This window comes from Salvelinus sp. IW2-2015, linkage group LG2, assembly GCF_002910315.2.
Source record: "Salvelinus sp. IW2-2015 linkage group LG2, ASM291031v2, whole genome shotgun sequence".
NCBI classification, from domain to species: Eukaryota; Metazoa; Chordata; class Actinopteri; order Salmoniformes; family Salmonidae; genus Salvelinus; species Salvelinus sp. IW2-2015.
The window spans coordinates 29,002,527-29,019,625 of NC_036839.1; the positions used below are offsets into that span (position 1 = coordinate 29,002,527).

At 43.1% G+C, this 17,099-nt stretch overlaps 1 protein-coding gene across 1 annotated transcript in view; it reads right to left on the reverse strand.

The window, feature by feature from the left end:
* Positions 1–1,105: 1,105 nt before the first annotated feature.
* zmp:0000000936 (interleukin-1 receptor type 1) overlaps positions 1,106–17,099 on the reverse strand; it is a 37,023-nt gene continuing 21,029 nt past the window's right edge. The window contains exons 9-11 of the mRNA XM_024007371.1: positions 14,046–14,189; positions 2,135–2,302; positions 1,106–1,891 (exon numbers count right to left, since the gene is read on the reverse strand). Of these exons, the coding sequence (XP_023863139.1) occupies positions 1,392–1,891; positions 2,135–2,302; positions 14,046–14,189 (812 nt within the window). The 3' untranslated portion in view covers positions 1,106–1,391. The remainder of the gene's footprint in view (positions 1,892–2,134; positions 2,303–14,045; positions 14,190–17,099) is intronic.

A 17,099-nucleotide genomic window follows, 5' to 3' on the forward strand; every position in this document is an offset into this window, starting at 1 on the left:
GGTCTTGAGGGCCGAGTTTGGAAAACTCTGGGTTAGCTAAAAGGGTTCAGATTAGGCTTAGAGTTAGGGGAAAGGTTAGCTAACATGCTAAATAGTTGCAAAGTAGAAATTAGTTGCAAAGTTGTTATTAGCAAAAATTGTCCGTGATGAGATCCGAACATGCAACTAGACATTCTCGTGATACGCATTTTTGCCTTAAGTTTGGTCTCATGTAACTATACCAAACGTAACATATCATACTAATTTGGGTGTCCCAGATAGACTATACATAACATAGTAAAAAGTACATCAGACAAGGCTGCTAAACTTGGCCTAGTAAGAAATTGGAAGGTGACGTGTATGTAGACCTATTGAAGAAAAGCCATTCCCATCTAAAGTGGCTAAATGTTACTTCCCATAAGTCTACTTGTGAAAACACTTGTCAAAGTTTTGGTAGGCCTATACGCCTACTACTACTCCTACAGTACATATCACACTAATAATGAATTTTTAAGCAATATAGGACTAAATGTCAGCAATATTTTCACTGATCATGATCTTTGAAGACAAGATGTCTCAACTTATTAACATTGTTTAATTGAACTACTATAATTAACCATTTGATTATTTTTTATATTCACTTTAACTCCACTTGACATTAATTAAAATAGGCTACTTAAAATTATATATATATTAGATGTTTAAGTCTTTTAGATATTTTTTCTTTTAAATGATCTAGCCTATTTTATGATCACATTGGATTACAGTAAAGCAGGTTAGCAGTCACAGATTACAACCAGCTTCTGCAAACGCCACACCCTTTCTGTAAAGTTTTCTGGTAATTTACAGGGAACGCTACAATAATTTGCTTTAATAAAGTATTTGTTAATAGTCGGCACACCATTTATAAAACATTAATGCTATAATAGTAAATGTCAGTAAGTTATTCATAAATACTTAGGCCTACTTATGCATTATTAACTGCATTCATAAATATTACACTTATAGCTCAATGGATGATTAACATCAATCTGAGAAACCATTCTTTCAACAATCCTTAATAAATAAAGGAACATTTTGGTGGGAGGATTTTTAAAATAGAAACAAAGACATCAAATAAATAATATAGAATGTAGTGTGAAATCTTTATTAAAGCTCTCACACAGATTTGATGTGTATGTACAACATGGTAGCAGTGTTCCATAATGTGTGTCCGGGTGCGCGTGTGTGCGTGAGCATACGTGCATGCGTGTGTGACTGGCTCTGCCAACATGGTCACTACCAAGTGTTATTTTATACTCTCCATGGTATCAGAAGATCTTTCATTCAACAGATTTCCTCCTCACGTTGGTCATTTGAACATCCATCCAAACATGACAACACTGTCCTCTCCCAACAGCCCATCTATCCCATCAGATGTTCAACAGACTGTTCTTCTCTGGACACTTTGTCCTCTTGCCCCTCACAGGCATATAATACCTCAGTTCCTTCCAGAAGTGTGAGGATGAGGAGAGAGAGGGTGAGGAGAAAGAGGGCGAAGCCAGCTCCCCTCTCTTCTCCTTCACCTCCTCTTCCCCCCACCTCCCACATCTCAACCCTCTGGTCCTCCTAGTCCTGCTACTCTTCCACCAGCAGACAGCGCCCTGTCTCTCCCGGAGGTGGCGCACCGACTCGGGGAAGAAAGCGAGCTGTGTGGGGGTGATCTCTTCCAGCTCCACCAGAACCACCTTAAGGGAACCCTCCAGCAGTGCACGGTGCATAGCCATCTGCCTCTCAAAGCTCTTCCAGGCCTCCAGGACATCGCTGCTGCTGCTGCTGTCACTCTGACCTCCACTGCAGAACGTAGAGCCAGTGTAGACCAGGAGGAGACGCCGGCTGGCCCACATGCTCTCCTCCACAGCATCTACTACGGCTAGAGGGTGTGGGCGAGGGAGGAGAAGAGGGAGGGGCAAGAGGGACAATGGGTATTAAAACACTGTTTTATGATTAAGATGGTTTCAGAAGTTGTTTATGATTTCAGAAAGGTTCCACATATTTAATCATCATACTACATGTGTACTAACGCCAAGGCTTTAGCTCAGCGGACTAACACAGTTCTGTTACGCCGAGGAGCCCCAGGTTCGAACCCAGTCAATCACATATGCAGATGTCTTACCTTCCCCTGGTAGGCTATCCCTGCCCAGAATAAAGAGCCTGTAGCCACACCTCCCCTCGAGAACCTGGGGCAACGTGTGGAGGGCAAACATTTCCACCTCCCCACTGGCCACGCTCCCAGACAGATGGGGATACGCCACATATGCATCATACAGCTTTCCATCAGACTCTGCCGCATGCAGAAGAGGGTCAAAAACAACAGGTGTGTTAGTGCTGGGTTAGAACAAAAGCCTCCACAGAACTGCCAAACGGAGGAGGCTTGGTTATGTCTGACACCATAGTTACATGGCCTATTCATTGCCTCGTAGAAAACTGCATCTCTCTTTCCTCTGAGTCATGGAAATGATGTGCTGGCATCGCTGTGGGATGTGCTACAGTACCTCGCAGTACCTCGCCTTGCTGCTGATTTTACTTGTGGTCAGGTGGGGAGTGTGAAACAAGCAATGCATCGTGCGTGTGTGTGGGCCTGGGAGGTTGTGGTGAGATATACTTTATGTAATCTGGTGTCGGAATGTACGTTTATGTTAGTGCAAGTTGTTTCCATTGTGTGAATGCACAGTATATGTCAGAGCCAAAAGGCCCTTTACAGAAGAATTATAATTTATGATTAATTTGAAGGATATGCATTATTTTTTAGATGGTTACTTATTTACCTGAGCCATGATTGACAGCTTGAACCCGCCCACTCTACTGGGAAGCAAAAGGCAATATGGGGAGGTAGTTTGGGAAGCTAGGGGGGGGTCCTAGCATTGGTTGGAGGCTACACCACTAACAACATTTCATATTATACTTTACACATAACACATTGAGGTACAAAAGGCATTGCATTGTTCTTGAAAGTTTAATTTAGTTATGAATGAAGATGTGTGGCAAACTACGGAACCCTGATTCTAAAGGAGAACAAAGGAATAAAAGATGTGTAAACTTAAATCAACTATTGCTAGGGAAGTGGCAAATTTAGACTTGGAAGCTACTACAAGTTGGAAACTGTATCTCTATGGATTTCAAATGCCAGTGACTGACTATTGGGAAACAAAGCACATGGAGCGCATTAAATAATGAAATGCAGATGCGGGATTTATGAATGAACAAAGTAAAAGCTATCGATAAATAGATTAATTGTGCGTGTAAGGATACAATAACTGCATGGAATAAAGGAATGTTTACAATTGCTGTTGATTGTTGCTAATGGTGGGGATTGTAAATATTAGGAAAATCGTTGAAACGTGTTTGTCGTAAGTCTGCTCAATACGCACTCATGGAATGGAAACATTAAATCAGTGCGCCTGATCAACACAACTGAAACAAACACGAGATTGCAAATACAGTTTGGATTGGAAATGATCGTGATTGAAATGGGTTTTTGCATAAATGATGGATGACAACCGAAGACGACATGGATAAAAATGTCTGAGCCCATGGCTGCTGAGCAAAAACGGACTAAGCTTATTGGCTATTGTAGGGCAAAGCTTAGAATATTAACGGAATTAAATAAATGCGCTCATGGTTAATAAAGAAAATGTTGACCAAGTGACTTTTTTTGCTGATGGGTTTCTGAATGAATTCATACATCTTCATAAATCTATTCAAGCTCTATTATACGATGATGAAAAAGGTGGGGATCAAATGGATTGGTTCGACCCAAAATGATAAGGTTTGATGAATTTATGGATAAATGGGTTGGTGATGCAAATTCTCTGGTCACTGAACATCCCCCTGAAATAGATGCCGATGACAGTGTGTCAAAAAACTCTAGAAGATTCTCAAAGGCTTCATCCACAACTTCAAGTCGGATAAGAGCTGAAGCTGAAAGAGCTGCTCTCTTGGCCAAGGCAGATGCACTCAAAGATAAGCACCAAGTTGAGATAGAAGAAGCAAAAATACTAGCTGAGCTAAAAGCCAAAAAGTTAAACCTGGAAATGCACACCCAAATTGCAGCATCTAATGCACCTAAAAAAGGTATGGAAGAACATGAAGATTCTTTACAAAATGTGACCAAAGACGCCAAAGGATGCAATGAATTTATATCATGAGGAGTCCAGAAGAATGAAGCCTCTTAGAACCCTGGAAAAGTTCTCTTTAGAAGACGGATTGAACTCACCAGAGGAGGATGAAATGTACACTAGTCCTCACCTGAACCCAAAGCGCAGTCAAGATGCATGGCCTAGGAGTAGCCCCCAACAAATAATCATGGCCAGCAGGTGGCACCAATATGCCAAGCAATTCTGAGCAGTTTATATTTGCTGATGTCTGATCTACACAGACAAAATGAAGTGACTGAACTCATTGTCAAGCAGCAAAGGTTGTCACTACATCCTGTCAGAAAAATTCCGTGTTTACAGGTGACCTACTTTAATACCAGTCATTCATAATAGCCTTTGAACATAGTATTGACAGCAAAGCTGACAGCAGTCGAGACAAGCTTTATTTCTTAGAGCAATATAAATTACAAATGGTCAAGCAAGAGAACTAGTCTGCAGCTGTCATCATATGGAACCTGGGGTGGGTTACAGGGAAGCTAGGAGGCTATTAGAACAGCATTTTGGAAATTGAATGAGAATATCAACTGCTTACATAGAGAAAGCTTTGGGCTGGTCTGCCATTAAAACTGATGGTAATGCTCTTCACGCATACGCACTGTTCTTGCGACAATGTTGAAATGTTATGCTACATATTGGATTTATGGATGAAATTAATGTCACCTCAAATATGAGAATAATCATTTAAAAATTACCATTCAAACTTAGAGACGACTGGAGATCTGTAGCCTGTGATATTCAAGAATGAACTAACCAAGGAGCTTGTTCTCATTGTTCTCATCCGATCTTTGGAGATGTCCAAGACCCTTTCACTGGGAAAAAACTCAAAAAACTCCAAACCCCAAACAATGAAGGCTGTAGTTTTGCCATCGTGCCTGTGCAAATCGAACATTCCTAAGGAAGCAAAATCATACAGACCTATGCCTCTTTAGATCCCAGCAGTTCAGCAACATTCTGTACGGAGAAACTTGTCAGATCTCAACATCAGGGGAAAGAGAACAGGCATTCTGTTAAAGACAATGGGACAGAGGAAACCAGTGGGCTGTTACAAAATAAACAGGCTGGATGTATGTGGTTTTAGAACTTCCAGAGGTATACACTCATTCCCGTCACAAAGGAAAGTATCCCCTTACAAGATCATATCAGGCATTGGTCATATTTGAATGAGGGCACTCTTAACAGTATTGATGCAGATGTGGGACTTATCATTGGTGGTAATTCCCCTAAGGCATCAGAGCCCTGGAGAGTCATTAGGAGTCAAGGGACCCTATGCTGCAAAAACTGTCCTTGGTTGGATGGTAAATGGATCACTCGGCAGCAGTAGCTGTCATGACGGAAATGACGGGCCATGTGTGGCAGTGAACAGAGTATCAGTTGATAGCTTAGAACAGCTGCTGATCAAACATTACAGAGACTTTCCAGAGCTCACACTGAGAAAAGTGAATTATCTGTTGAAGACCAGCGCTTCCTTCAAATTTCATCTAACTCTGTTACACTTAAAGAAGGACACTACCACCTTCAACTACACTTTTGGAAGGAAGGAGGAAGTGAATATGCCACACAATCGCCACATTGCACAGCATCGTGCTCAGAACCTCAAAATTAAGTTTGAATATAATAAAGTGTTCTTTGAGGAATATAAAGGATTTCTAAATTATGTGTTAAAGCAAGGGCATGCAGAAAAGGTGCCTCGGGACCAGTTGCTCCGGCAGGATGGACGAGTGTGGTACATCCCACAACATGGTGCGTACCACCCAACAAAGAAAAAGATGAGTGGTTTTTGACTGTACTGCTTCGTTCAAGGTCACTTCACTCATCAAAGAGCTGCTGCAAGGCCCAGATTGTTCAAACACCCTCCTAGGCGTTTGGCCAGGAGCCCATTGCTGTAATGGCTGACATAGTGGGCATGTTTCACCAGGTCAGAGTATCCCCTCAAGATGTGGACTTCCTGTGATTCTGCTGGTGGCCTGATGGAGACAAGCCAACCACTGGCTGAATACCGGATGACAGTTCATCTGTTTGGAGCTGTCTCCTCTCCCAGTTGTGCTAGTTTTGCACTAAAGAAAACCGCAGATGACAACAGGGATAAGTATGATGATAAGATCTGTAAAACTGTAAAAATGAACTTATGTGGATGACCTTCTGAAATCGGTGCCCTCAGAAAGTGAAGCTATCACTCTTGTCAACGATCTGAGGGCCATATGTGCAGGAGGAGGATTTAGGCTCACAAAATGGATCAGCAACAGTCGTGCTTTTCCTGGGCTCATTGGCTGCTGAAGAGAGAGCCAAGGATGTTAAGGAGCTCCACCTGGATATAGAGACCTTACCAGGGGACACAGAACTTGGAGTGCAGTGGGATGTTCAAGAGGACACCCTCTCTTTCAGAACAGCCATGAAAACCCAGCCAATCACCAGAAGAGGCATATTATCAGTCATCTGCTCTGTGCATGACCCTCAGGGTTTTTGGTTCCGTTTGTCCTGACTGGAAGAAAAATACTCCCAAGAGCTATGTAGACTGGACTGTGGATGGGATGAGGAGATCCAAGAGGTCTTTGTAGTGCAGTGAAGGAAATGGCTTTTTGATTTATAACAATTGACTGGTTTCCACGTGTCCAGATGTAATAAACCGTCTGGTTATGGAAAAGTTACGTCTGCCCAGCTTCATCACTTCAGTGATCTCATTGAGACTAGATATGGAGTGGTGACCTACCTCCATCAAGTAAACAATAACAATGACCATCATGTAGCTTTGTAACGGAACTCTAATTCCTCTTCCTCCTCGGACGAGGAGAGGAGAGAGGGATCTGAAGACCAATGTGCAGCGAGGTATGATGCCATAATGATTTATTAACAAGACGAAACTAAACACACGAAGAACACTTGATAATTTTACAAAACAACAAAACGATGAAGACAGACCTGGACACGAACTTACATATAACGTGAAGAACGCATGAACAGGTACACGACTACAAACAAATGCTACAGTCCCGTGTGGCACGAACATACATACAGACACAGGAGACAACCACCCACGACAAACAATGTGAAACAACCTCCCTATGTATGTCTCTCAATCAGAGGAAAACGAAAACACCTGCCTCTGATTGAGAGCCATACAAGGTCAATTAAACCTGACACTTAACATAGAACAAACAACACAGACTGCCCACCCAGCTCACGTCCTGACCCACTAAACACAACAATACAAAAGGAAAACAAGGTCAGGAACGTGACAAGCTTTCATCATGGGAAAGACTTGTGTTGCACCACTTAAGCAAATGACCATCTGTCACGCCCTGGCCTTAGTTATCTTTGTTTTCTTTATTATTTTAGTTAGGTCAGGGTGTGACATGGGGGATGTTTGTGTGTTTTTTGTCTAGTCTAGGGTGTGTGTATTGTCTAGGGGTTTTGTAGAGTTCATGGGGTTGTGTTCAGTGTAGGTGTTTATGTAAGTCTATGGTTGCCTGGATTGGTTCTCAATTAGAGACAGCTGTCTATCGTTGTCTCTGATTGAGAGCCATATTTAGGCAGCCATAGCATTAGGTAGGTTGTGGGTAATTGTCTATGTTTGACGTTAGTAGCTTGTGTCTGCACTTTCGTTTGTTAGCTTCACGGTCGTTTGTTGTTTTGTCTAGTTTGTATTAGTGTTCGTGTTCGTTTAATCTTCAAATTAAATAGAAGATGTATTTATATCACGCTGCGCCTTGGTCCTCTCTTTCACCTAAAGACGATCGTGACAGAATTACCCACCATACCAGGACCAAGCAGCGTGATTCAAGGCAGTAGCAGCAAACGCAGAACTATAGGAATTGGGAGGAAATTCTGGACAGCGGAGGACCCTGGGCACAACCAGGGGAATATCGCCTCCCCAAGGCAGAGCTGGAGGCAGCGAAAGCAGAGAGGCGACGGTATGAGGAGGCAGCACGGAAGCAAGGCTGGAAGCCTGAGAGTCAGCACCAAAAATTTCTTGGGGGGGGGGGTGCTACAAGGGAGTGTGGCGAAGTCAGGTAGGAGACCTGCACCAACTACCCGAGCTTACCGTGGAGAGCGGGAGTACGGGCAGACACCGTGTTATGCGGTAAAGCGCACAGTGTCTCCTGTACGTGTGCTTAGCCCGGTGCGGTACATTCCAGCTGAACGTATCGGCCGGGCTAGATTGAGCATTGAGCCAGGTGCCATGAAGCCGGCTCAACGCGTCTGGTCTCCAGTGCGTCTTCTCGGACCGGCATACATGGCACCAGCCTTACGCATGGTGTCCCCGGTTCGCCAACACAGCTCAGTGCGGGTTATTCCACCTCCCCGCACTGGTCGGGCTACGGGGAGCATTCAACCAGGTAAGGTTGGGCAGGCTCGGTGCTCAAGGGAGCCAGTACGCCTGCACGGTCCGGTATATCCGGCGCCACCTCCCCGCCCCAGCCCAGTACCACCAGTGCCAACACCACGCACCAGGCTTCCAGTGCGTCTCCAGAGCCCTGTTCCTCCTCCACGCACTCACCCTATGGTGCGTGTCTCCAGCCCGGTACCACCAGTTCCGGCACCACGCACCAAGCCTCCTGTGCGTCTCTAGAGCCCTGTGCGTCCTGTTGCTGCTCCCCGCACTAGCCTTGAGGTGCGTGTCCTTAGCCCGGTACCACCAGTTCCGGCACCACGCACCAGGCCTACTGTGCGCTTCAGCCGGCCAGAGTCTGCCGTCTGCCCAGCGCCGTCTGCGCTGTCCGTCTGCCCAGCGTCGCCTGCACTGCCCGTCTGCCCAACGCCGTCTGAGCTGTCCGTCTGCCCAGCGCCGCCTGCGCTGCCCGTCTGCCCAGCACCGTCTGAGCTGCCCGTCTGTCCTGAGCCTTCAAAGCCGCCCGTCTGTCCTGAGCCTTCAAAGCCGCCCGTCTGTCCTGAGCCTTCAGAGCCGTCCGTCAGTCAGGAGCCGCTAGAGCCGTCCGTCAGTCAGGAGCCGCTAGAGCCATAGCCATGTGTCTGCACTTTCGTTTGTTAGCTTCACGGTCGTTTGTTGTTTTGTCTAGTTTGTATTAGTGTTCGTGTTCGTTTCATCTTCAAATAAATAGANTGTGTCTGCACTTTCGTTTGTTAGCTTCACGGTCGTTTGTTGTTTTGTCTAGTTTGTATTAGTGTTCGTGTTCGTTTCATCTTCAAATAAATAGAAGATGTATTCATATCACGCTGCGCCTTGGTCCTCTCTTTCACCTAAAGACGATCGTGACACCATCCCCAGGCTGGAGTTGGAGGCTGCTGTTCTGGCTGTGAGAATGGATTCAATGCTGAGAGATGAGCTTGAAATCAAGTTGGAGACAAAACTGCAAGGGGAAATCAAAGAGACGTCATTAGATGACCCAGAGGTCAAGAAGATCACTGTGAATCATGTAACAGCCAAGGAAATCCAGGATCCAACTGCTGGAACACTTCTCAGAGTGGAGATGTTTAAAAAGAGCTGTAACATGGCTACCGAAAGTAAGACCTGTTCTGCAGCAACTGTGTCAGAACAGAAAAATAACTGATAGAAAGTAAAGATTAAAAGGCTGTAGAAAAGCATATGAAGAAGTTCAGAGCTTTCTTGGGTGCTCAAAGCTTGTCTGTTGAGGACATGGCACAGGCTGAGAAATCCATTGTAAGATGCAGCCAGTGGCAATCTTTCCCTCAGGAGATTGCTGATCTGGAGGAAGATGGGCATGTCAAAAGAAATAGCACCATCTTCAGACTGGATCCTATTCTGCAGGATGGACTACTGAGAGTTGGAGGAAGGTTAAGGAAGGCTGCAATGCCAGAGGATATTAAACATCCAGTCATTCTTGGTAAAGGCAGCCACCTCTCCACACTCATCTTGAGAAACATACACAATCAGATTGGACACAGTGGACGGAATCATATGCTCTCCAAGTTAAGACAGAGGTATTGGATAGTGCATGCTAACTCTGCTATAGGGAAGATCTTAAAAGCATGCATCTTCTTTCGACGACAGACAGCCAGAGTGGGAGAACAGAAGACGGCTGACCTCCCCAAGAGCCGTGTATCACCTGACCTGCCACCAATTACATATGTAGGTACTGACTACTTTGAACCGATAGAGGTGAAGCGTGGCCGCTCCAACATCAAAATATATGGTGTTATATTCACGTCTCACCAGCCGCACCATCCACCTAGAAGTGACACTTGGGGACACTTGGAAACCTCCCGTGCCCACACCTGACACAACTTACTAAAACATCTGCCCATTTCTAGTTGTTAGGTCTATCAATCCCATTTTTATTCTGATATTGTTCACATGTTGTGGAAGCCATCTGATGTGTTTTCAGCTCTGGTCATCAATAATTCACTTATAGCTTGTAAATGAAAAATTACTTCAAAAAAAAGTTATTTTGTGTGTGCTTGATCTTGTGTATTCTGAACTATGTGACTGCTATCTATCTTCTGATCATTTCCTCATAATCTCCCAGATGTCTTTTTTCCAAATATACCATGTTTTTGCATGTCAGGACCATGTAATTACACATGAATAGCAGTTACTTTTGGGTATGTCTATTTAGGCAGAAATCTACATTTTACCATTACATTTAAGAGATTTTAATGTATTAGAGCCATTTTCAGATTTATCTGCAGGAGGTGTCAAGTGAAGGAAATTAGGTCAGATAATGGCACCAATTATATTGGCTCTGAGCAAAAAATGGTGTGGGCTCTGAAGTGATTGAATCGTGGAAAGATTCAAAATAACTTGCTGCCTGATGGAATAAAGCGGGTATTCATTCCACCCCCTGGATCCCACCACGGAGGTGTGTGGGAGAGACTGATCCGTCAGGTGAGGTCTATACTAACATTGGCCCTGAGACAGCAGCCATTGGAGGAAGGCGGCTTGCAAACAGCTTTATGTGAAGTGGAAGCCATCTTGCCCAAATCGCCCAATCACTGCTGTATTTGACAATCCCAATGACCTTGAAGCTCTCACACCTAATCACTTACTGCAGTTTAAAGTAAAACCATCATGCGTCCTGGACTATTCAGGAAGGAGGACACATATTCCAGACGGAGATGGAGACAGATCTGTTCTGGATTAGATGGATAAAAGAGTACCTTCCTTTGACGCAAGAGGGGTAAAAGTGGAACCTCAAGAAAAGGATTCTCAGAACAGATGATTTCGTGCTTATCGTGGACAGGACAAGTCATTAAACCTATTCAAGACTCAAAAGGTCATATTCAGAGCGTAGTCCTTTTTGGTCCAAAACATCTGTCTTGGAACGACCCATCACCAAACTAGGTCTGCTCCAGGAAGCAGCAGATAATTAAATATACAGAAAAGTACACCCTCATACAGAATGATGTATTAAATACATTTTGAAGTGTACCGTAAGAAATTCAGTTTTGAATATGAAGATAAGTTATGGCTCCTTGAAGATTTCAGTTAAATTAAAATTGTTTTGTTAATGGCAGCCACAATTAGGGTCCGGTAATGTAGGAGCCACAAGGCCCTTTAAAAAATAATTCGAATTTATGATTAATTAGAAGGATATGCATTATTATTTAGATGAGCTTCCCATATTATGGTTACTTATTTACCTGAGACATGATTGACAGCTTGAACATGCCCACTCTACTGCGGAGCAAATATTAATATGGGGAGGTAGTTTGGGAAGCTAGGGGGGGGTCCTAGCACTGGTTGGAGGCTACACCACTAACAACATTTCATATTATACTTTACACATAACACATTGAGGTACAAAAGGCATTGCATTGTTCTTGAAAGTTTAATTTAGTTATGAATGAAGATGTGTGGCAAACTACGGAACCCTGATTCTAAAGGAGAACAAAGGAATAAAAGATGTGTTGAAACTTAAATTAACTATTGCTAGGCCAGTGACTTGGTAACCACTGCAGTACGCAATCAGTCTGCAGATGTGTGTGTGTGTGTGTGTGTGTGTGCATTTATGCCTGCGTGAGTGCACTCAGGCATGTTTTTGTGAATGTTTCCATGAGTGGGCGTTTGCAATATACAGTACCAGTCAAAAATTTGGACACACCTACTCAATCAAGGGTTTCTTTATTTTTACTATTTTCTACATTGTAGAATAATAGTGAAGCCATCAAAACTATGAAATAACACATATGGAATCATGTAGTAACCAACAAACAAAAAAGTGTTAAACAAATCAAAATATATTTGAGATTCTTCAGAGTAGCCACCCTTTGCCTTGATGACAGCTTTGCACACTCTTGGCATTCTCTCAACCAGCTTCATGAGGTAGTCACCTGGAATGCATTTCAATTAACAGGTGTGCCTTGTTCAAAGTTCATTTGTCAAATTTCTTTCCTTCTTAATGCATTTGAGCTAATCAGTTGTGTTGTGACAAGGTAGGGGTGGTATACAGAAGATGGTATTTTAGCAAATAGGGCTAAGTCCATATTACGGCAAGAACAGCTCAAATAATCAAAGAGAAACGACAGTCCATCATTACTTTAAGACATGAAGGTCAGTCAATTCAGAAAATTTCAAGAACTTTTGAAGTTTCTTCAAGGTCATTCGCAAAACCATCAAGCACTGTGATGAAACTGGCTCTCATGAGGACCGCCACAGGAAAGGAAGACCCATCTGCTGCAGAGGATAAGTTCATTAGAGTTACCAGCCTCAGAAATTGCAGCCCAAATAAATGCGTCACAGAGTTCAAGTAACAGACACATCTCAACATCAACTGTTCAGAGGAGCCTGCATGAATGAGGCCTTCATGGTCGAATTGCGGCAAAGAAACCACTACTATAGGACACCAATAATAAGAAGACACTTGCTTGGGCCAAGAAACACAAGCAATGGACATTAGACTGGTGGAAATCTGTATTTTGGTCTGATGAGTCCAAATTTGAGATTTTTGGTTCCAACCGCGGTGTCTTTCTGAGACGCAGAGTAGGTGAACGGATGATCTCCGCATATGTGGTTCCCACTGTGAAGCATGGAGGAGGAGGTGTGATGGTGCTTTGCTGGTGACACTGTCTGTGATTTATTTCAAATCCAAGGCACACTTAACCAGCATGTCTACCACAGCATTCTGCAATGATACGCCATCCCATCTGGTTTGCACTTAGTGGGACTATAATTTGTTTTTCAACAGGACAATGACCCAACACACCTCCAGGCTATGTAAGGGCTATTTGATCAAGGAGGAAAGTGACGGAGTGCTGCATCATATGACCTGGCCTCCACAATTGTAACGAGTACGCTAGGAGTCGGGAAGCAAGTACAGGGAGTGAATATAATAAATGAAACATGGAACAAAACAATTAACACGAGTAGCGTACAGACATAACACAGGAACATAACCAATAACACCTGAAGAAAGAACCAAGGGGAGTGACAGATATAGGGAAGGTAATCAGGAAGGTAATGGAGTCCAGGTGAGTGTCATGAGGCGCAGGTGCGCGTAACTATGTTGGCAGGTTTGCATAATGAGACAACTGGAGACATCGAGCGCCGGAGAGGGGGAGYGGGAATAAACGTGATAACAATCCTCCGACCTCAACCCAATTGAGATGGTTTGGGATGAGTTGAACCGCAGAGTCAAGGAAAAGCAGCCTACAAGTGATCAGCATATGTGTGAACTCCTTCAAGACTAAGAAAAGCATTCCAGGTGATGCTGGTTGAGAGAATGCCAAGAGTGTGCAAAGCTGTCATCAAGGCAAAGGGTGACTACTTTGAAGAATTTGTTTAACACTTTTTTGGTTACTACATGATTCCATATGTGTTATTTCATAGTTTTGATGTCTTCACTATTATTCTACAATGTATACATTTTTTAAAATAAAGAAAACCCTTGAATGAGTAGGTGTGTCCAAACTTTTGACTGGTACTGTATGTGCGGTAAAGCGTCTCTCATTACATACCTGTGTTTGTGTAGAGAAACGGGAACATCCTCCTGAACGACAGCACTATGTCAATCTTGAAGCGATGGTAAATAACAACACTAACAGTAAACATCAATACCAGACTCGTCAGTAGTACCCCAATAGGGAGCAGGTAGTTTGGATCTGTGCAGAAAAAGTCAAGAAGATAGCATTTATTATTTATTATAAAACCAAAGTCAAGCTGACTGGTTTTAATTCTAAAACATTTTTTTTTTGTGTGTGGTGAGGTTGCAAAGTTATGTAATATATTACACTATCAAAACAAGGGTAAAGGGACAGGAGAATATGTGACTCTTCTCTTTTTGAACACCTTTATGTTGTCTTCCAGGCAGTATTGTCAGTGGTCACCAACCATCTCCTAGGCATTCCTAGTCAATCGCCAAACATTTTTATAAAAATAAAACAACGAAAAGCTTTCCGTTCCTGTTTTTATTTATTGGTCTTGCGCTGTTGGYCGTGGGTGCACACGATTCAGCGGCCCTGCACGCCGGGTAAGCAAAGTATTCCCATTTCATGTACCCAGAAAAACTCTGGCTGCATTCCAAACACTTAAAAGACACACCCTATCCCCTCAGCCCTCAAATTAAGTGGACACTTCTGATGACGTATCATGACGTCTGACGAGTATACATTTGCTGGGCAAGGGAGGAAGGAATGATTTTTAAATGGACATTCGGCGCTCGTTCATCCCGCGATTATTGTGTTTTCAGCCACCAGTAGCTTGTGGGTGATATGTATGCACTACAGTCAATTATGATTGCATGTCTACTTATATTAACTATATAATTATTAATATATGCCTACTGTATGATAGATATCAAATTAATTAGCTAACTGACGTTAGCCTGCCTTGCTACTTCTGAAGTTAAATGATTTATTTCTACAATTTCCAAAAACGAACCAAACAAAATCATAATTACTTTTACGAGACGTGTTTGTGCATTAGGAGCACAACTTCTAACTTATTTATATTCGTTTTTACTTACACTTGTATGTTGACTTCTCCATATTGACGTTGAGGTTTTAAGCTTTGGTGGACTTTACTTAGCGGATGTACAATCATCGCAAATTGAATTATGGGGTGTTTCAGAAGTGAACATAATTGTACACTCACAAACTCCATTAAAAATGAGGGCTGAGGGGCTTACGTTGCAAACTTCCCTTGCTTGACCAATCATTCCCCAAGGGCATAAGGTGAGGGTAAGTGGACAAGGGTGTGTCTTTTATGAGTTTGAAACGCAGCCTCTGCCTTCCCGTCGGCCCAGAGAGCAAATCACGTGCACTAAAGTTCTAGCGCTGGCTCAGATTATCGTGTCTGCAGTAACATAGCAGGCATTAAAGAACGCTGAAGGAAAGTTGAAGAACGCTGAAGGAAAGTTGATACTGTGAGATTTCAAAACTTTTATAACCATGACTAGAGAGAGACTGAACGAATACAACAAAGAGTTGCTGTTTTTATGAGTGAGTTTATGTTTAAGTTCATAATCAGCACTGTCAACACCACAGGAGGTTTGTAGCACCTTACTTGGGGAGGACAGGCTCGTGGTATAGGCGGGGGCGGAATTAGTGGAACGGTATCAAATACACCAAACACATGGTTTCCATGTGTTTGATGCTGTCACGATCGTCTTGAGTGGAAGACGTGGACCAAGGCGCAGCGTGTGGAAAATACATTCTCTTTTATTTGAGAATAAAGAAAAACACGAAACGAACACTATTATAAACCTAAACAAAACAACAAACGATCGTGAAGCTATAAACGTAAGTGCACACACAAGCTACAAACGTACAACATAGACAATTACCCACAAAACCCAAATACCTATGGCTGCCTTAAATATGGCTCTCAATCAGAGACAATAAACCACAGCTGCCTCTAATTGAGAACCAATCTAGGCAGCCATAGACATACAAACACCTAGACAAGACACTGACCCATTAAACGTACAAACCCCTAGACAAACCAAAACACATACATTCCCCATGTCACACCCTGACCTAACTAAAATAATAATGAAAACAAAGATAACTAAGGCCAGGGTGTGACAGATGCCTTTCCATTTACACCGTTGTAGCCATTATTATGAGCCGTCCTCCCCTCAGCAGCCTCCACTGGTCAACACTTTCATAAGCCATAAAATGAGCGTTCTTCCTACTTCCACTAGTGCTACAACCAGCACTGCAGCTGTAATGAATGAGTAGGAAAGTATATAGATAGGCTTGCGTTGTTATTATTAGGGTATTTTTTAATAGAGGAATATTTCACTTTCTCTGTTCATAGGAACAACATGAATTTGTGTATGAGGCAGAAATAATGCGGTGAGATTCGAATGTCACTATCTGCTGGAAGACGGTGTCCCCTTTTAGTCAGTGTCAGTGGCGGAGTCTGCTGTTCTCCCTCCACTGAGACTGACCATCAGATGCAAGCACCATCAGCCTAGTAAAATAAAAAGTAAATGATTTAAATGTATGCTCATTCAGCTGTGCCTCAAATAATATAACAACTAATCTATTACCTGTGTGATCATATAGCCTACCTAAAATTTGAAATCTAATTTTAAAACAATGCATTGGCAGGCAATTCAAGCAAAGCCAATATGCAGAGATAATGTATTGGGCCTATAGCCTACTGCACAAACCTCATTGCTACAGCACTGTTTTTAATAGGTTAATGTTGCATACGCTTAAGTTTTTTTACGTCATGTTCCAAAAAAATCTGAGCGGTAGATCTCAGATTGCATTTTGACTCAGAAAGTGATCTTGACACAAAAGGCTGGTGATCACTGGTCTAACCTGTAGGCTGGAGTGTGAAGGAGGCTGTATAAACGCCTCTGTCGCTCCAGGTCTGACACGTGTAGTCAATGTAAAAGTCTTCCTCTTCCACCTCCAAGAAATTCAACTGACGCTCAATCCACACACCCTTCTTCTCTTCTTCTCTCCACTCGCTGGTTGGGGGGGAGAGAGGGAGAGAAGATGTAAAACGTTTCCACCCGTGAACAAATAATCCATCCATGTCCGCAATTGAATTGACAT